Below are 21,294 nucleotides of genomic sequence, written 5' to 3'. Positions count from 1 at the left end.
TGTGGAACACTTGTCACTCAACTCATGGGATTTTGAGCCTAGAATGAATGCAGGAAAGGTTATTAGGATGATCAGAGAAGTTGTCTAAAAAGTGAAGACTAGAAAAATTTGCCTTGTTTAGTCTAGGAAACTGATGATAGAAGTTATCACCAAGCTATAAATACAGCAAGGAGCTAAGCCTCCTGCCATCCTAATGGACAATGCTGGCACAAGAACAAATGGGTGTTAACTGGCTGCTGAGAAACTTCTGGAAATTAGAAGGCTTTATCTAGGCATTAGAACAGTGAGGTTCCTGAACACTTTCCATTTGTGGCAAAACACACTGATGCTTTACAGATGTAGTTTATTAACTGGTAGAATAAATTACAGTATGTTTCCTGCAATAATGGAGCACTGGATGTAGTGACTTGAAAGGGCTTGGAGGTCTTGAGGTTGTCTTATAATTAGATAAAGCTGTAGCAGAGGGTGTAAAATGTTTCCATGTATAAGGGAGGCCAAGTCCCCTGTGCTGCCTTTCCTCTGGTATGCTCCTGCTTAGGCTGGGACACCTGATCATCTCCCTGATTGGTGGAGTAGGGCATCACGTATAGGATTTGAACCCATCTGCATTTTTGTAAAAAAACAACAGTCCCAGTACATGTTTCTGAGTATGCTCTGCACTCCTAATATGTGGATATTTCTTTGGCTTTTGTCTGATGTACTGAACCGTAAATAGATTGCACTGTAAATAGATTAAATTTTTTTAGACACTTAGCACAACGTATGTTTCAATCTTGAGAGCTGCCTTTCTGCTGCCAGGAAACATTAATCCTTTTTACATATACGCATTTTAGTTTTACATAATTACATATATTTCTTGTTCTCTTCAACGTTTTTCTGATAAACCAGTGTATTGTGGTTTGTGCTAATCTGGTAATTTTGATGCCTGTAACTGCTGGAGTACAGGAAAACATTTGGTGTATCAGTCTCAGTATGTTCCCACTTGAGACAATTGAGTAGGGAGGAAAAAAATGTAGATGTTTGTTGTCTTTTGCAGCTGGTCAGTCTGATTCAGCATCTCAGCCAGCCACCCTGCAGCATTTTCCCCCAGGTGTATCCATCTTGCTCAAGTGAAAACTGCCTGTGTGGAACAGACAAGATCTAAAAGTGGAAAATACAACTAGCAAACTGGAGTCATAGAAAATTGGTGTGATTATGTGTTTGACTTTTAAAGTAAGAAAGACTGACTAGTCATAAGCAATCTCATCTTTCTGAATCTTGGATTCAGAAGCAAGGTTGTCAGTCTTTCTGTCTGACAAAGGACCTGTCTTCTGCTACCAAGAGAGAATTTGTTTTGGTGAGATAATACTGTATTGGTATGTTGGTCAGACTTGTTGCTAAACACTTTCATACTCCAGGTGAATTTAGAGAAAAAAATTGCCTATATACTATGAAGAAAAGCTGACTATGATACATTATCTTTTGTATTTAAGGTAGCAGAAAGAAATTGAGAATAGTTCATGAATGAATGGCTGTACTGCTTCCACTCTGAAACCCCAATATGACCTTCAATAATACTACTACACATAATTAGCCATTACAACAGCACAAAAACCAAAGCTGCACATTAAGCATTTCACACTGTAATACAAGGCCTGCTGCGAGTTACGGAGTGAAGCAACATCGAATAATTATGAAGCACTTGGAATGTATGCACATGCTCCAAAACCTGTGCAGAAGGACTGCCCCAGTTCAGACGTGGGTCATCAATATGAAAGGTAAACAATGAGACTAGTTCTTAAACTTGGTTGCATTTCTATGGGTCTTGCTCTTTTGTAACAACTGTGCTGTATGAAACGAAGTCTTTGTCTCAAAGTTAACTAATGCTAAGATTGCTCTAGGAGTCTTGATCTTGACTAGTAAATGCTACATGGTGTAGGAAAAACCACAGTTTACTCGAAAACAGTCCAACATCTGATCAAACATTAGCAATGGCAAAAGGAAAAAAAATAAATGGCAAGTAAAGATTAAATCAATTTTGTGATAACATTTGATTCCCTCCTGCCTCCCCACCATGTGGTTAGTGCAATAATTTTTTGCCTTTGGCCTGTTCAGTGAATCATTTTTACATCCCTCAGTGCTTACAAAAATAAGCTATGTAAAAAGTCCTCCTAGGATCGAAATGGAATTACTTTCTCTATGGCTACACGAGGTGCTACCCTAAACCACTCAAACACAGCACACAGGATTGCATTCAGCACCAGCTGGGAAAGCTGTCAGTGCTGCATGGCCCTTCCAGCCTATCATGTGGTTCACCTTAACCAGAAAGTATTCTGCCTGTGAGACCTGTCAAAAGCACAGCTTAGGGTCTTTAGGCACACAGCTCTGGCCAGCAGCCTAAAGCACTGTCACGTACTGGCAATGTCATGCAATCACTGAAGGAGATGGGAAAAAGGTATCAAAATCAGGCTGCACATGGTTTACCAAACATTGTGAAATGACATGAGCTTCTCACAGTGATAGAAAATGCTGCTTTCAGTTCTGAGTACCACATGTCAGAAAAGACACAGATAAGTTGAACAACAATAAGGAATGAATGTTTCAGAAACTAAAGTCTCAGAGAAGAGGTAATGACAGCTAGATAGATTTAATGTGAAAGGAAGGGAGATTGCCAGTTAGATGTGATCACTGTTTTTGGCTGATTCAGGAATGTCAAATCCCTTGCAAACTCACAGAAGCTTTGACTCTCTGAGCCTCCCTGACTATTTTCCAATGCAGTGATTTTATTGAAACAATCTTGATTCTGTTGCAGAAAGCATTATAAAATTACCCGCTGAAGCAGGCTCATGAAGTTGATAATCTAATTGTTTTGTTACTATAAATTGAACCCTTCCCCCCCATTCTAATGCCATGCACTTACATCTTTGAGATAACATACTATTATTGTGGGGACAAGGTTCAGCTGAAGCTTCAGTATGGCCATTAAAACATGAAATGTCATCACATGAAACAATGAGAAACACACATGGAAGGGTAGCATCATTTCTAAACTAAGCCAGGTTGCATGAGACAGCTGTCAGTGTCACTTTTGAATTAAAAGCACAAAGCATATTTCAAGAGAAGTGCATTCACAAATCATTAAATTATTTTTTCTTTTTCATTTTCTAGTCATTCCGTGTTCCTCCTCTACACACTAAGGCAAACAAAGGAGATTTCATTGTAGCCTTAGAAATTACCTGCTTCATAACAAACAGTATGGCTCATTACCATGATCTCATCAAATGGGTCAAACTAAGTTCAAACATTTTTAATAACCCTTTTCCTTGTTAATATGTATTTCATGAATAATGAGATATTCACAATAGCTGCAGAAAGACAAAACATCTTAATACATACTTTTTACAGATAAATTGATGAGGAGAAACAATGAAAAGATCTCAGGGTTCAGACTGTGAATGACAGATATGCAAATGAAACCAGTTGCCTGTAAGTCAGAAGGAATATTGGCATCCTTTATTATGTCCATATAATTCCATTATTTTGATAGAACACTGGAACATCAGTTCAAAATGTAGTGCCTGCACTCTGAATTTGCACACTTACAATAAAATGAAGACATGAGGCACACTTACAATGCATTAAAAGACATGGCAATGCATTACATTCCATGGCATTTACAGATACTTCTTGAGGACATGGACAATTGATGTTTTGTAGATTGTTTGCCCTCAGCTAATCTGCTTATATTTCCTCTTTTACAATTTGTGCATATAACTGAGGAAAACAAGACTCTAGTAAACATCTCTTTTCTAGGCAAGGATCTGAATAGTCATATTCATACATTTAACTCCTTTAAAAATAAATGCCATGTCATTTTATTTGCCACCAACAACTGTCTAAGAAGCATATTTATTTTTCTTTGTATGGCTCATGTTAATACAACTTAATGCTTCTGTTGTATTCAATGAAGATGCCTCACCAGTAAACTAATGGGTACACTCCACAGATATTCCAGATTCATACAGTGCAATGTTTTCACAACACAGAGCACTATGGGATCACTGTATGAATCCTAGAATTCCTACCTCTCTTGTGGTTTGCAACTTGAACAGAAGAAACAGTTGACATAGCTAATTTGGGAGCAACTGGATAGGTAATAAAATGAACAGCAAATTAGAAAATGTATCATATAGGAACAAATAAAAATATTAAAATAAACATATTTATTCTCTAACTTTTAAATTTAACAATGGTTATTTTTTGTAAGAGCGGGGTAAAGTTGCAGAAAATGAGTTATACACTATCAATTATTGAATCATTTGAGCTGTAACATCCAAGATCAAGACAGGAGATGTAATTCACATCTACACACTTTGACAGTTTTGTGTTAGAGGTTATTTGGTGGTTTTTCTCAATCCATGACAATTGACTACATGGTAACCAGAGTGGTCTGAAAAGGGTTTTATTGAATTTGAAGGCATATTTATCCTGGCCAAATAGTATAAACCTAAACCCCACAATAAAAAAAATTAGATACAGGCAGATTTCTGGAATCATTCTTTTCATACACTATCCTTAACTGAAATATTTAATCTACACTACATGTTAAACACTGTAACAATATGCTGCAAACACACAAAAGCTGAATAGAAATGCTTTGAAGTTTTCGTGTTTTGTGCTCCCTACCAAAACATCAAAACTAAATTGACTTAAACTCTTATTTTTGGGGAAGAAACACTGAATAATTCTGTGCTGTTCAAGACGTATTTTGCAATGAAGTTAGGTCTTAGATCATACACAGTATAATTAAGCAATGAAATCCATTAGAAATGCTGAGTATAATTTAATTGGGAATGTTTTGATTTAAAATTCTTCTGAATAATGTAGGCTAATCCTTATAGAGAGCAGAGGAAAATAGATGAATCTGGGTGGGGTTTTTTTGGTTTGTTTGCATAAAAAAGACATTCAAAAACTTGAAAAATACAATGGGAGCTAAATGAAATTGGAATACTAGGTATTACTTCATCAGGGATAGTTAGTTTTAAATATATGGTGAATAATCCATTTCTAATCCTTACAGAGAGCAGAGATCAATTAGTATTTTCTGTTTTGTTGGGCACATAGAAACTTGCACGTATAACATGGTAGATGTCACATGCACATGCGTATGTTTGATTTGGTGATTGTGATCCATAGATTTAATTACAGCCCTTGCAGTGTAATTCCCAACAGATTCCCAATACATCTCATTTGGTTTAGTGGCCATTTTCTAGATTGCCTTTTCATTAATTTTATTCTCCACCTCTGTGTGTTATAGCACAGAAAGGACACCCTTTGAACATGAAAGCAAGCCACAGGCCAGATTTCTGCAGGGACTTTTGTGGGAGGAAAGGGCAGTAAATAAGAACAGAAGGACATTATTTCTATAATGAGCAATCACTTTGAAATGTGAAGTATAGCTGAATGCTTCAACTAACAAAGAATCTTAGTTTTATTAGTAATTTTAAAGAGCAGTTTTGTTTCTTTCAATGCTAATCATCATGCCACAGTACGTGAGTAATTTTTTGTGTAGCACTCAAATTGTAGAAAACCAAGTGTCTTTCCTGCAGAGAACTTGCTTGTATTGTGGATGGCATGAAAGCTGAGAATGCTTCTCAGCTCACTTGGGAAAACGAAGTGGAAACAAGACATTAAAAATGCGTTTGATGTTAACAATGACAATCTTTGTTCACTTAAGAATCTCAAAACTTATTCAAAATATAGATTTTTGCTATCTAAACAAGTCCAAAATTATCCTGGGCCTTCTGTGTATCACAAATTTTAGTCTGTATGTTTACTATTCCCATATTTGCAGTAATATGCACAGTCTGAGTGTTGAAAGGCTCCCTTTTCAGGTGAGGTTTGTTTTATAGTTATTGTCTCACAGGATAGCATTACTTATCACCAGAGAAAAAAATGAGTTGGGTTATCATCATTACTTTTGCCACCACGTGGGACTTGTTGAGAGCAATTTCAGTACCTTTAGATCACTAGGAATTTTACAGCATCCTACCTTGGTTTGGTTTAGAAACCTCAAGGGAAGAAATATTCGGCCATATCCTATCAAACTTTGGAGGATCTGCATGCATCAGGAAAAATCAGGTTTTGTTATTTACATCTGTGATATTGTTCTAAACAGGCAAGCATATGGACAAAGACAGAGATTACACACAGCTATTACTGGACTAGTCTAAGTTGCACTAGAACAGAACATGACTCCACAGTGAACAAGAAAACAAGCAATTGATGATTCCCAAAACACCAAATGGACATAAAATACTGTGCATAACAATTTCTCTTCTGTAGCTTAAAATATAATTTTTCATGATGAAAAGATATTCTAGGCCAATATATATGGTTCTAACACCAGGAACAAAACAGGAACATATTGTGTTAAATCTGCTCTGCAGAGATAAAACGACAGTATCAGACAAATATGGATTTCTTACCAAAGACACATATCTTACTGTAACATCCTGTTTCGGGGCCTTTTGAGTGAATTACATATCTGTTATCAGAAGAAATATATTTACCAGTAGAGTGGGCCCTTTCTTTTGCTCTCACACTTTTGTGTGTTTCATCTATTTCCTATCACTTCTGCTGATATATTTTACAGCCTAATTTTTTTTTTGGTCATAACATTAAATATCTAAATTTCTTATAAGTTCTACAAAATGTGTTACTTGCATGAAGTATTTTGTAGGAGCAATAGAATTAACTGTGTTTCTTAGAGCTTCATCTCCTTTCATTTATGTGTTATGGGGCTGGGGAAGTGAGGAGTGACAATCTTTAGCAGAATGGTGCTGGGTCTTGGAGCTGAAAGTGAAGGGGAAGGGTTTGCGGAGAGGGAAAGAAAACTTGTTTCTCTGTTTCCATGTGCCTAGCTTTGAACATTACACTTGGACCATGTTTTTATCATCTTCTCTGAGTACTGCAGTGGTTGTGTCTTGTCTGAACCAAACAGAATTCTTCTTAAGGGTCACATCAGCCTTCACTATGGTGATGTTAGTGGGGAGAGAGCTATTCCTTCTCTTCTCTGTATGAGGAGTTCAGCTGCGTAGTGTGTAGACTGCAGCTGTCATAACCTGGTCGGCATCAGGGGGCTGGGCCTGTGTATCTCTGTCTAGAGGGTGAGTTTCACTCTTAGAACCATCTCAGTGGAAAACCTGTAGGGAAGCTATACAAAAGGACTGGGGCTTCAAACATCTGATATGGAAGGAGGACATCCCAAAGTATCTTCCGACCCATTTGTCAAGGGTGAAGGGAAATTGGCTGTGTAGGGTTGTCTGTTCCTAAAGTCCTCCCACACAGAGAATAATTAAAGGACAGGATGGGGACCTGCACTGTGTCACTTGCTGTTAGGCAGTCTTCTGCAACTGAATGGGTCAAGTTGTAAAATAATCACATAATTACATTAGATTCTTGCATTTTTGGGCCTTTTCCTTACTGATCAAGAAAACAGAAGAAAGAAAAACTGAGTTAGTTTGGTAGATTCTCAAAGTCTATATATTGACTAACATTAACCTGCCTCTACAGGTCAGATCCACCAATTCCCACACATAGGAAGTGCAAATGCCTCAGCCAGAGAAGATGACAAAAAGTATCTGCAAGCTGTACTTAGTGAGGTGGTATGGTAACCCTCGCCCCCTCCACTCACAGACTGCTACCATGCACCTGGGAGACCACCTTCCTCCTCCTCAGACACTCACTGACAAATTACTTGCACAATTAATTTCCTGCTAAAATTTTGGTAGATTTAGGAACACTCAGACTTGACCTAAACATTTTAAAGTGACTGGAAATTAGGCATAACATAAAAATTGGGAGTTAAATAAAAGTAATCATTATGGACTATGTTGTCCTGCTGTCCCCTGAGCCTTTTTTTCTTTTGGCCATTGTGCAGCATTCAGAGTTGTTGCAGAAAACTGGTGACATTTCAAATTGGAGCTTCCAATACCTTACTTGTGTGGTAGAGTACTGTGTGGAACACCTTCTATAAAAATTCATATGTGTAGTGGTCGTCAACTAAAAAGGCCTAGGAATTACCAGAAGTAAAATTAAAAGTGTCAAATAACTTTGTAATGCCTTAGGACTAGACCTCTGGAATTTGTAATTTCATAAACTCCAGGTGCTCTATATTAAATCAGATACTTTACATAATCAAACGGATAAAATCAGTAATATTTAATAGGTAACTTATCCTGATTATGATTTCTCTAAGTAATATCATATCCAAGTAAAATCATTCCTTGCAAGGCAGAAAAAAATCATATTTACATATTTCTTAGAAATCCCAGAAATGCTGTAGATCTGCACTTGTTTTAGCACACTTGCTTAAAATGGAGCTTGTGACTTACTTCAAAATAGTTAAAAATTCCCTGACCCTTTAAATTAGATAACATTGAACTGAATTTCTTAATGGGCACCCAAAACAATGAAGAGCATATTTACAGTGCCTGGAAATTACCATAAGTATTATTACTAGTGATTATTATTGGTTATTACTGATAATTATAACCATATTAGAAGGGTCTTCTGGAGGTCATATATGTCCACAGTTTGATCATGGCAGGGTCAACTTTAAAGTTAGATGAGGTTGTTGAGAGTCATACCCAGCTGAGACCAGCTGCTGCTTCATAATGTGCTTAATGCTCCTGAGACTTAATGCCTCTGTTATGTGCTTTTCTCAATCTTTGGTAAAGAGGATATCTTTTTCTCATACCATTTATTCATGACCTGTATTTCTATCAACATTACAGGTTTCTTGATAAAGGTCTTTCTTCATATCTTATCATATCAAATCAAATTTTTTAAATGGCAATGACTTTAAATGCTTTATCTGAAAAGATAGGTGAGATGTCCAAGTCCAAGAATCTTGGCTGTCATTCCCACATGTACATTGGAGCAGATGAGTCATCCCTTGAACAGACACTGGGAAGATTCATTTAGCAGCTAGTTATTCTTTCACAGCAACCTGTGAAAATATTTCTAGTCCTTGGTGATTACCACTAAGGGCTTTATTTATAGAGAAGTTGACTAAATAAAACAATCTTTTCCAGAACAGTTCAATGTCTGGAAACTCCATTTTGTAATTAGAGTCATTATTTACCAGAATAATAAATTAATTTTGCTGTAGGTAATCTATAAGATGTGCTATTTCAATCTACCATAAAATATTCCATGACAGTTATTCTGGGCAAATAAGGCTAAGAAATTTGAAAAAGAGTTTTTAAATGTATGTTTGAGTGTTATTATTTAAAAGTGAAGCTACTGTAGGCATCTTTAAGAGGAGGTATGCAAGCTGTGAGACTGAGCAGAAAATCAGATATGACATTTTAAATTTGCATTGGATATTTTCACATTTTTAGTTAGCATTGTTCCAAAGCCAACTATATGTAGAAAGTAACAATCGGAAAAACATTGTACTTTCATGAAGTAAGGAAAAGCTTTCTGCATTATATTTATTAGATGTATGATAATTTCCTTTTTCTCCTCCTTTTTTTTTTTTAATTTCCTTCCTGATATACAGTATCAGAATCGCTTCCAATATTAAATGAAGAAAATCTGAGTCAAATATTCACTGGAAGTACAGTCTGCACCATGTGCTATATCATGGTTTGAAATTGGGGAAATAAAGGAAATGAATGGGTAGATTCAGCTTAATTCCAACCAGACAGCTGCACATGAAAAAAACCTGTCACGATCTTGGCAGAAATTTATGGGCATTTTGTTGGTTTCCCACTCCAACCAAGTACTGAGCTGGCAGTAAAATTAGAATGAACTCCCAGTGAGAGGGGCTGTTCCTGCTCAGGGAGGAGAGCAGAGGTGATGGAGCTCTCTGCTCCAGGAATTCTCTGCTGCTGCCTGGGCACCTGCGCTCTGCAGCCACCAGTGCTCGAGCACTCCTGCAGTGATTCTGCATGTCTGAAATAATGCTCACTAGTGGCAGACAGGGAGCCCTTGTGTTGCCAACTATCATTATTAATTTAGTTTTTAATAACAATGAGGAACCCTAGTGAGATATGCTGATTAAGATGTTTTCTAACTTTCCATTAAAAAAAAAATTAAAAATGTATCAGTATAAACTTAATGATTCAGTAGAATTTCCTGTCTCTAGCCATAGAAAGCTGGTCTTGCCACTTCCTACTTTAAACCATGAGTAGGTAGCAGTAAACATCTGTTCTAAATTATAGATATCTACTGAGGACAGTGGACTTATGACAGTTGTTTTAGGTGCTAATATTGAACAAAAAGATTAGGATTTTTAAGAAATAATGCTCACTGAAATCACTGGCAGATTTAATAGCTGCTGGAGTAATCCAGTGTGCTTATATCAGACTGTATTCCACCAGTTCTTGTAATCATCATATCATTGTCACAGCATTTCTATCTCCTTTGGTCTTTTTGAAGTTATGATAATCTACCTCACTTAAAATTTGTCTTTTAGCAGTTCCATTAAACTGCAAAATCTAAATCACTGAAAGAGAGAAATGCTGATTTTTTAAAATCAACCCCTTATTTTATTAAGTTAAAAAAATATTAGGCTGATACTAGGCAATCTTTCTTGGAGCAATGTAGGAAGTTTCATACCTGTTCCTTTGAAGAAAGGAGAATTCTGCATAAATATGAAGATGTGGTTGTTTTATGGTAGCTCCTCAGCCATAACAGATTTTATAACTGTTGGAAGAATTTAAATGTAATTAGTCCTTTACTTGTCCACTTGTAGAGTAAAAAAGAAAGCGATCTTTTTAGAGGCTTAAAAAATAATCCAAGGATCCATCTCTGGAAATCTTCAGTAAAAAAAATTACCTCTGATTTGAACAAATTGTTGGTTGACTCTCAACATAGTGAGGGCTGAGGGAATTCTTTAAAGTATTTCCACATAAAGTATTTCCACTAAAAAAAAGTTTGTAGAAGTGCACAATGAATTCAAGCATTTTTGGAAGGAAACATTTAGGCACTTTCTCATGAAAAAAATTACTTTGTTGATAGTTTGCAGGGGTTGTGTTGTTTTTTTTATTTAGACTGGTTCTGCATTTTTCTATAAAAACGCTAAAGTTGGCTGATCACCTAGAATTACTGTACAGTAATTCACAACTGATGAACAGTAAATCAAGATTTTTTTTAGAAAATCACGATGCTGATTTGGAAACCTCATGCTTTGCTTTAGTCTGTGAAATAAATTGATTACATGTCTTAAGGAACAGAAAGAAATGGTTGAGAGGATAACACAGAAATGCATTTTTTCCTGGCAGTTTCTCCCCAAGCTGTGTAGATAATTAGGTTTTAAAATATCTTTTTGGATGGTGTCTACTCTCTATAAACTTCCTTGAGTAACTGAGCTCAACTTGCATATTGCAAGTGCATGTGCTTTGCTGGGTAGCATGGTACATATTGGAATGCTGATTTTCTAGATTAACCTATCACTTCATTATTTATTAATGGTTAAAAGAAAGATAACTATGAACTGAGTAGCTTTCTGTATATTAGAAAAAATAAAAAAGTTTTGAAAACACTGACTGATTTAAAGTAACTCAAAACAACGATGGAAAACTGGAAAGACGAATGAGAAAACTCAGTGGCTGTGTATGAGACTGCTGAGCACAGCTCTTCTTATTTGTTAAAATTGGTGGATCTGGCAAAACCAAAACTGAAAAAGGCTCTCCCAAACCCCATCTCAATGACCTTGTGGTGCTCCCCGGGGCAGCACTGGTGGTTTCTGACCCTGCCCTGGAAATCTCTATAAAGATTTCTGCTCTGTGCTGGGCTCAGCTCTGCCTCCTCACCTTCAGGGGCCACACCCCAGTTATACAGCAGCAAAGTGGCTCTGTTGTGACTCCTACCAGGTGAAACTAGCAGTAAAGGCATAGATTTGAATGGAAATTTCTGTTACATCCAGTATTCAAATGAGCACATCATACCACAAAGGCTGTATTTTCTTTCAGCTCTGTAATGTTTTAATATAGTGTAAAATCTCATTTTTAAAGCAAAAGATTCCAAGAGCTCCAAAGAGTTAAAGGAGGGAAAATAAATACTGGCTTGATATTATAATCAGTTATCTAGACAAGGTGATTGCCTTAGACTGGAAGCCTGATTAACAATATCATTTATTAGAAGGTCAGATTGGATAAAATTAAATTGAAATGAGAACATTTTGCTTATATGTGCAAAATATTAGATACAGGATGAAGACAATTTTTGCTTGTTTTAAGGAGATAAATATCTTAATGGTCTCTCAACAGTACAGCTTTCTGTGAAACTTGACCTCAAACAATAATAGAAAATTAATATACAACCTAGTTATGCATGTTTATGCCCTGCTGGCATGTGTTGGGTATAGACTTTAGTCCAGAGCTTGGCATGGCAATGGCTTTGATCACACGATTGAAGATTTAATAAGAGAACTTCTTGGTTGCTGCAAGAGGGCAAAATCAGGTCCAAAATTCTTTGTCTTGCTATTTAAAAAGGAAAAAAAATCCACTTGTATTTGCTCTCACCACCTTTTAAGATATATATTTACCACATTAAAATTTAATGACAAATATGAAAAACAAATAAAGCTATTTGTTTTATCTAGACGCTATTTTAGCTTCAGAAAAATACAAGATTTTTCAAGGTTACGAAAACAATAAAATAAGAAAATGCCCATTCAGTCCTTTTTTTTTAACTTCTGCATCTTGCATTCGTTATCATAAAAAAAAGCTCTCCTCATTTAAAATTGACTATAAGGGAGAACAAAAACATAGAGAACAAAGCAGAAAATACCGTTTGATTATTGTGATTGCATCTTGCACTTGGGTGCATGGTCTGTCTCTAAACTCTGACTCATCTGCCAGCAGCAGGCTTTAAGGTGATAATCACCCACACAGAGCTATTTGCACATCATGTCTATCCTATCCTCTATCTAATTATACCCTTTATAACAAACTGTTTAGCATAATTAGTGGAGTTATGTTTTACAGGAAAAAAAGAAGGAATAGTTTAGAAGATTCAACTTTTTGAAGGTATATATGTACAGATTAGTAATGTTGGTATTTGGTCACAATAATGAACATTTTGATGTACTGGTCTATGTAAAATTGTACAATCATTATTTTAGCAAGTAAATGAATGTAGTTTTCAGAATATTTACATACTATATGTAATCATTGCTTAAAATTATGAAATGGTTTTGGGACTCATTAATTGCTAACATTTTCACCAGTGTTTTTTCAGACATGGCTGAAAAATGCTGAAAGAGCCAGCATTGTAATCAAGAATGCTGGAAATGATCAGAGAACCTATTATTCAACTGATAGACAACAGCAGGTACAAATTACCTTAATGGGAAAGCTCTGGGGTTTTTGTTTTGTTTTCTTCTAGATGATCAGAAAGGATGTTTACTAATGACCACTCTTTCTTTGTGTTCAAATTTTAGTGATAAGCTGCTTTAATACAAAATTGGAAAACAGAGAATAATACATATATGTGCACACAGGTGAATGTATTTTATTTTTCTTTGCTGACTTTCATTGCAGTCTTAAAAAACCTGTTAAATGGACATTGTTTGAGTTGGCATCTTCTGTGCCTTCTGGAAGTTTAGTGTTTCTAAGCCCCCACCCCATCCTCCATATAAATTAGAAAGAGCTGTGAGCACAAAAAAGCCAATATCCCCCATGCAGGTGTTAGCTGTCAGGCAAAATGAAACCCAAACTGTATCTCCTGAGAGAAACTTCCTGTCCCCAGATTGGAAAAAACTCTGCTGATATGAAAACAAATACTGTGTTAGCATAGACGAAACAAAAATCATGCAGAATCCATTAAAGCAGCCACAACTAATTAATCCTGTTTGGTTCTGTGTGTTAATTGAACTTCTGTTAAATTCTCTTTGAGAACAGGCTAAATTTATGGATTCTATCCTTGTTTAACAAAAAATTTTGCTATTCCTATGTTACAGGAAAGGTTTTCAGAACATTAAGCAAGTAGAGTTATTTCCCCCCTGAGCTATTTAAGAAAAAACACATGGGAAAAAAAAGCAGAGTATTTACTTGTGCTCATGAAGAGATGCTCATACTTCACCCTTTTCAGGTAGGTAAAGAAATATGTTGAATTCTACCACGTATTATCCCAAGACATTTAGAGCAGACTAAAGATAAAACATAGATTTGCAGGAACTCTTGTATTTTGTATAGAGTGTTAAACAGAATTTTCTCCATTTGTAATAAATAAACTGTACTAATCATCCCACTGTAAAATACAAAGAGGTCAACAATGCATCCTTTCAGCTCACCATTGTTCAAAAGGTAATTGAGTTTCCCTATTAAGTTTTCAAAGGCCAACATCTGCTGATGCTCAGAAATGGTAGATGTGGTGACGAAGGCTGTATGGAGTGTGAAGTGAAAACACAACTATATAGACCATGCAACACAGTACTAAGAAACTATAGCACAGTCAAACTCCAAAGAGCTATTTCCCATTCATCCCATTTCTGTTATTAATGGCAGGAATATTTCTGAGAACAGTGACATAAACTTATTCTCTTTCATTTTGAGAATTTAAGTTTTTTTGGTAATGAAATGTATATATAAACACAAAATTTTGAAAATAGCACATCACTACGAATCTGCAGGCAAAATACCAGAGGAGACACTAGAGCAGGTAAATGACATTATTAAGATTGAAGGCTTTCATTTGCACATTGTTGTCATTGATGGTGTTTTGCTGTTTAAAGCAGAAACAGGTGCGGTGGCATTCAGCTGCTAACACTGCTCACACTTGCAAGGGATATAGTTTTGATGGCATTTAACTTTAACTTGGCTGTCTAGAGCTTAACAAATCAGTGCTATTCATGAGCTTAAAAGTAAACTGAGTTGATTATAAATTCATAGTTCTGACCCTGCATCATAAGAAGTGAGAAAGTTTTACCCCAATTATTAAAAACTTTTCACTTGCACATCAGGTATGGCAAATTGCATTTAACAACTGTGATATTTCATAACTGTGATTGTCCTATATTATACAAGTTGTGCCCAAAGTATCTGCAAAGCTGAGGCTGTGGGGAATATTCTTTCCTTGAGCCACAGCAGGATCCCATTTCTCCCTCCCTTCTTTACTGACAATTAACTAACGTGCCATGACTGTGTGCACTCCTCTGCTGCAGAACTCAGCTGAGGCTCACAGCTCAGCTGCTGTGCACTTGGTCTCTTCATGTGTTTTGTTTAAGTAATCATTTATTTCATTGATAGAGTAGTTCTTTACATAACAGTGTTATGGTTTTGTTATAGTTTAAGAGTAGTATTTTGGTCCTTTAATTGCATGCAGGAAAGCATTCTTCTGTGAAGGAACACAGTTCTATTTCTTTTGTGGAGTAAAGCTGAGTTCAAAGCCCACTAGAGTTAATGCAGATTCCAGCAGATATGCTGCATTTGCTAATCTACTTCATAAAAATGAAAGCTATTCCATTTATAAACTTTTCCATTTGTTCTTTGAACTTAAAAACACATATACGTACATGAAAATTATTGGTCCTATACTTCTATTATTAGCAAACACTTTTCTTCAAAATTCTCAACAAATATTCTCTCTGCAACAGTGTCTTAATTCTTTGTGTCACACTCAGTTTTATTGGACTCAGTGCTCATCTGCTGATAAGAATCGATCAGAAAATCTGGGGCTGAATGCAGATGTAAGGAGTGACATTGTCTCTGACCACGTAATAACAGTTGCATGTTAATGCCAGAGAGGAAGGCCAATACACAGCCCTTGCACCACAGGGCATGCTGTCAGAGAAACATTATCTACACCAGAAAGGGATGTTGGGAAATCAGATCCATGAAGCTGAATGACAATGCAAAACAATACTGGTTTTACTACTTACTACCAATACTGGAAATACTGGGTATACCTGCAGAGAAAGAAAACACAAAGAAATGTAGTTAGTTGTTTGCTATAGTTGGCCAGGCTATTACATCTAAGATTCTGAAAACATTTCCAGAATACTTTATCAATCCATAGTTAAACTCAAGCATCTGCCATTATGTGCCCAGTCCTTTATAAATGCAGAGTCTTTTAGATTTTTTAGTATGGGGCTGCAGGGACCACTAAAATGCATTGACAGATGGGATCTCTACCAGCTCTCTGAACTTCATGAATTTGTTCAGAACAGTTTTGTATTTCAACTAACCAGCCATTAGGTTTAATGCTCTAGATAAAAATATCAGTCATGCATGTATTATGCAGATCCAGGAGAGTAATTTAACCAAAGGATAGATGCATTGCTAACTGCTTTGGCCAGCTGCTTAGATCAGTTGCTACCTTCTGTTGCATTAATTGTATATAACTATTTTCCCCTCTTTTACCTGACAGTTATCTAAATTAAGCTATGTGAAAGAAATGTAATTGGGTGAAACAATCTAATGCAGTAGGTTGGCCATATTGATTAAGCCTCTCATTGATTCATTCTTTTTCCTGTGTTCATTTCAATTCCTAAACCGAATTAATGCAAGGAAACCATTCCAAATGCAGGTGAGATTTACCATAAGAGGTGAGGCTATTAAGGAGTAAAACTCCTTTACCAGATAAGCAGTGTGGGATCTCATGTTGTATAAGGCAATTCCAAGAACTAGCTTCTTGTAAGGTCTGCCCTGAAACCTAGGCTTTGTGTGTAGCACAAAACCATGGATATGAAATCTTTCCTGAAATGACATTTTCTTAAAATTAAATGCCATTGTTAATGGCAGTGTGGCTCATCACTTGGGTTAGTTAGAAACTGCAGCTCAGTATTGAAATCCTGTGTATTTGCATCCTCTTTCTTAAATACAGTTTGACTTTTTAAAGTTTTATTGACTTTTGTGGCACACATTTTGTAGCAGAAACCTGTTTCTCCACCAAACATCTGCTACACTTCTTTCAACATCTATCTTGAAGTTCTTTCTTACTTAGAGACATGCAAGGACCTCACTCTGCAATTAAGTGAAGAAATGTTTGAAAATAAATGATATTCCATGTAAGCAAGGTTGCAGAGTCAAGCTGGGAACAATCCCAACTTGTGGCACGACTAAGACAATGTTAAATAACAGAATTTGCAGAATGGGGACAAAACCCAGAGTATTTATGTTTCACCACATCAATCCTGGGGCACATGCCAGAACTGCAGTTCTCAGGTTTCATATCCTATGGCAGCTGTGGCCTGGCAGAGCACCATGGACAGCACCCGCTGCTCACCCAGCCCCACACTCAGAAGCTGCCTGCAAACTTAATTACTTCTACTTCTGCTGAGATTAATGGGCATTTTCCTAAATTTCAGCACTGTGAGGTATCAAAAGCTAAATGCAAATATTATCATAATAGAACAGTCATGGTTCTAATTGTAACAAAAAATGCTTTTTTAAGTTAGGATAATTAAAGAGAATGTCTACCCCCTTATTTTAAATGTCAAAAAGATAATCGATTTTCAAATATTTTCCCCTGAAGTTTCAATTAGCTGTTTGTTTAAATTTTTCCAAGTCATTGTAGCTGGTTTAAATCAGAGGGATTAGTTTTCCTTTATACACTCACGGAACCTACACAAATATTAGATAAAAGACAAAACCTGTGTTCTCACACTCACACTTGCTCTGTGAAATTTGTATTTCCTCTGGGTATACTCCCCCGCCCCAAACCTCTCTGTCTCCTACACACACATACAAATATCCTTTCCTTTCTCTCCTGAACAGATTGTAGCAAAGGAAGAGGTTTTCCTGCAAGTCTGCTCATATTATCGTACTTCAAAATTTTCAATGAATTCATAGTGATAAATGCTTCCTGGGCAGAGAATAATGAACACAAGGTGCCTGGTAGCCTGAGGGCTCTGTATTAACCTTGCAAAGATATCTTCAGGTTCCGTTTCAAAAGCTGTTTTGCTATTTCTGTACAGAGTTTCTTAGTTGGTGTGGTCTTCTGTAACCAGACTGGTTTTTGCACTACCAGGTATCCCTGTGTGAGGTGACTGGCCTTGATAGTGCACTACTTTATGTCCTTCTTACTAAAGAGAGTGAGAACGACACTTCTGAGTTTGTCTGGAAAGGAGCTGGTTATGTAGGGCCATGAAGCAGGATCTATTAACACTCTGTGAAAACCGCACATATGATGGGGAAATTATTCTTAGAAGGAGTGTTTGTGTGAGATCTGGAGCTACATATTGAGGCTAGCTCTTAAATTCAGCTGAGCTGTATTTGGTGCAAGTCCTTAGGTAACAAGGCACAGGAGGTGTGATTCTGCTCTCTCTCAGTGGGGAGGCAGGTGAGGGCCTGAGTGCACAGCTCTGCCTGTGCCACCACTGCTGGGGACAACCTCAGAGTGTGGAGCCATCCCTCCACTTCTGGGGACAACCACAGGCTGCAGGGTCATCTCCCCACTGCTGGGGACAACCACAGGCTGCAGGGTCATCTCCCCACTGCTGGGGACAACCACAGGCTGCAGGGTCACCCCCCACTGCTGGGGACAACCTCAGGGTGTGGGGCCATCTCTCCACTGCCCAGGACAATCACAGGCCATGGAGTCACCCCCTCATTCCTGGCCCTTGGCTTGAACCTGGTCTGTTACATGGGTGGTTTTCAGGCAGCCTTGTACTGAAATCTGAGTACTTTGCAGCAGTGAAGTGATGGGGACAGGGTAGACAGATGAAAGGATCAGGCCCATTACCTCCTTTGATGGACAGTTCTATTAAGCAAGGTACAAAAAGGGATTGAATTTACATTTATTCAATTGTTAAACGAAAGCAACGTTCAGCTTTGTAAATTATCTTCCAGTTGGAATCACTTGGATGGATGGCTACTAATGGTAATAGATTTATAGTGAGGGAACATCAACTAAAGCATGCAAAAAAAGTTCAGAGATTGGTACTGCCCCTGAAATGACAAACATTGCAGGAGAAAGTCACTAATACTACTTATTATTTTTGACTTGAGGGTGGTGGTTTGGTATATTACATGTTCACTGTAAGTGCATCTAAATATATATGCATTACTTGAGAGGAAAAAAATCTGGTGTTTTCCTTTCACACGATCTTCTGCATCTGCCCTGTAATTTTCTCATTTCCCCTGCTTCCAGAAATGGGTTGTTTTAGCTCTTAGCTACCATGGAGCTGGCTATTGAGATGAAGCAAAAAAGTAAATCAGATGCTAGCAAAGAAAGCAAGTTTTTGATTTTGTCTCTAGTTTGTGTCAGAGTGAAATCCTTAACACAAAGGAAATGGAACAAGCCTTTGGTGAGAAGGACACACTGCTGCTTCCAGTCTCAGGCAGGTCATACCCTGCAGACCCTCTTAGCACCTCCATTGTCAATGCCCACATGTGCTTCTGGCAGGACTCTTAAACAGGAACAAAATACAGAGCTTTTCATAGCAGAGTCAGAGCAGGGATGGTAATGCCTCATCTGATCTTTTGCTAGAATATCTGCCCTGCAGCATGACAGCACTCCCCGCAGTGAGTCTTTCTTCCCTTTGCAGCTCTTCCATTGAGGCATAATTGCAATATCAAATGCTCAGCATCAATTTCAGAACTTCTGAATTCTCTAGCAATTTAAAGCCCTGAGAAGCTCGATGATACTGGTCTCTTGTAATCCCTCAAAGGGAGTGATCATTATGATCATAGGAGTAAACTTTTAATGTATTGTTAAACCTGTATTCAGCCAAAGGATTACACAGAGTGAAAGAAAATTCTTTGGAAATTTCATCTGCTTCATTGCAAGAGCCCCAGAACTCCTACTACTGTTAATTTTGCAGTTGTTTCTCTGCAAAGATTGAATTCATAGAAAAGGAACTGCTTTGGTGAAGTTTGTTATCCCTAACCTCTGCTTTCCCAAGCAGTATCATCAGAAATAAATGGGACAGAGGAAGTAGTTATTGTTTTATTGGGTAGCATCTTTTAAAAATGTAGACTTTTTTATGCTATGTTTTAGTGAGTCCAGATCAGTATTGAAAACTCTGTCTAGGAAACACCCAGTGAAATAAAAGGATATTTTTTCAACTAATTGTAACTTATTGATAGAGTATTAGAAACTTTGAAAAGCCTGAAACTCAGACCATTTTTGGGACTTTGAATATCTTAAAACAGACACTTTGCCTTGCCATGCTGCTGCTGCTTAAGGATCAGAAGTCTCTTTCATTTCACCTCTTCACTGTATACGGCAAAAATAGAGTTGATTGAAACCAGTGACGTATGGAAACAATTCATTTCCCAGCAACAGATGTCACCATAGCCAGCACAAACAACCAGCTCAGCAGGGTCATGCAAGAGGGTAGAGTGCTGAAGGATAATTTTTCAAGTCCTATTTAAAAAAGATACAGCACATTATTTATAGTGCATTGTTTTTAGGTATGTACCTGCAATTTTTCGCTGGCTATTGCACTGGATATCCAGTTGAAGGAAAATGAGTTTATCAGTTGCAGATTTTTAGTTTTTCCTGACATTCCTGTTTACCTGAATGCTCTTGATACAATGCAGTTTTGCCCTCACACTAGGTTTCCCAGCTTTTGTGTGACATGCTCCTGTGGCTTTATACCTTCTGCAAGCTTCATGGGCTAATATTGGTATGTAATATAAAACAGGACCAATATGAAACTTTGCTGTTTTGTAACTTATTGATATCTTCCTTTTTCTCTTTGAAACACATTGCCAAAAGCATTAAGGAGCAATATTTTGTAACTTCAACATAAGTGTTCCATTCCTTCAACTTGAGTCATGAAGAAGGCACTGGAAAACTTCCAGTTACTTGGGAGAACAGGCCCTTAGAAAATGGGACACTGTCTAGTTTATGAGTCTGCTTTGACTGGAAAGCAGGATGTGTGATCCTTTCAGTTAGAGGGATCCTTGTTATTTGGATTCCTGACTAGAATGCACAACTTCTTGGACAGCTTCATTTATGCTGGTTCTCCGAGATGGCTTTGTGTCAGCAAATATTTATGGGGAAAACTGAACATCAATGAGAGTAGTACGAGTGTACTTCTGGAGTTGCCATAAGTTTTGCCAAAAACTGTTTCTGTGGCAGCTGTGCTGCACAGATGCCTTGTAAGTCTTTTCCCTTTCAGGGAGGTTTAAGGCTGTGCTGGTACCATGGAAGGGGGACCCACTGCAGGAGAAATTCAGTAAACCCAGACTGTCTGCCTGACTCTTGACTGAAAAGAATCACCAATGTTTCCCATGCCCTGGACAATCCTTGTTTTATATTGAACTATGAATTAGGAAAGTAATGTAAGAGCTAGGAAGGGGTTTTGCTGAGTGTTGGACACTTTTATACAGGTTATTGGTGGTGAAGGGA

At 37.2% G+C, this 21,294-nt stretch overlaps 1 protein-coding gene across 12 annotated transcripts in view; it reads right to left on the bottom strand.

Moving 5' to 3' along the window:
• NTNG1 (netrin G1) overlaps positions 1-21,294 on the bottom strand; it is a 150,532-nt gene that overhangs the window by 31,863 nt on the left and 97,375 nt on the right. For 6 of the 12 annotated variants that reach the window (XM_033068148.2, XM_033068152.2, XM_033068153.2 and 3 more), the window contains exons 5-7: positions 15,875-15,901; positions 6,032-6,097; positions 4,065-4,124 (exon numbers count right to left, since the gene is read on the bottom strand). In XM_033068148.2, the coding sequence (XP_032924039.1) occupies positions 4,065-4,124; positions 6,032-6,097; positions 15,875-15,901 (153 nt within the window). The remainder of the gene's footprint in view (positions 1-4,064; positions 4,125-6,031; positions 6,098-15,874; positions 15,902-21,294) is intronic. The other 6 variants (XM_033068151.2, XM_033068156.2, XM_033068157.2 and 3 more) reach the window with 2 other exon arrangements.

This window comes from Catharus ustulatus, chromosome 9 (genome assembly GCF_009819885.2).
Source record: "Catharus ustulatus isolate bCatUst1 chromosome 9, bCatUst1.pri.v2, whole genome shotgun sequence".
Taxonomy (NCBI): Eukaryota; Metazoa; Chordata; class Aves; order Passeriformes; family Turdidae; genus Catharus; species Catharus ustulatus.
Note: the sequence above shows the minus strand (reverse complement) of the source record. Positions and strands in the feature narration are given on the sequence as shown.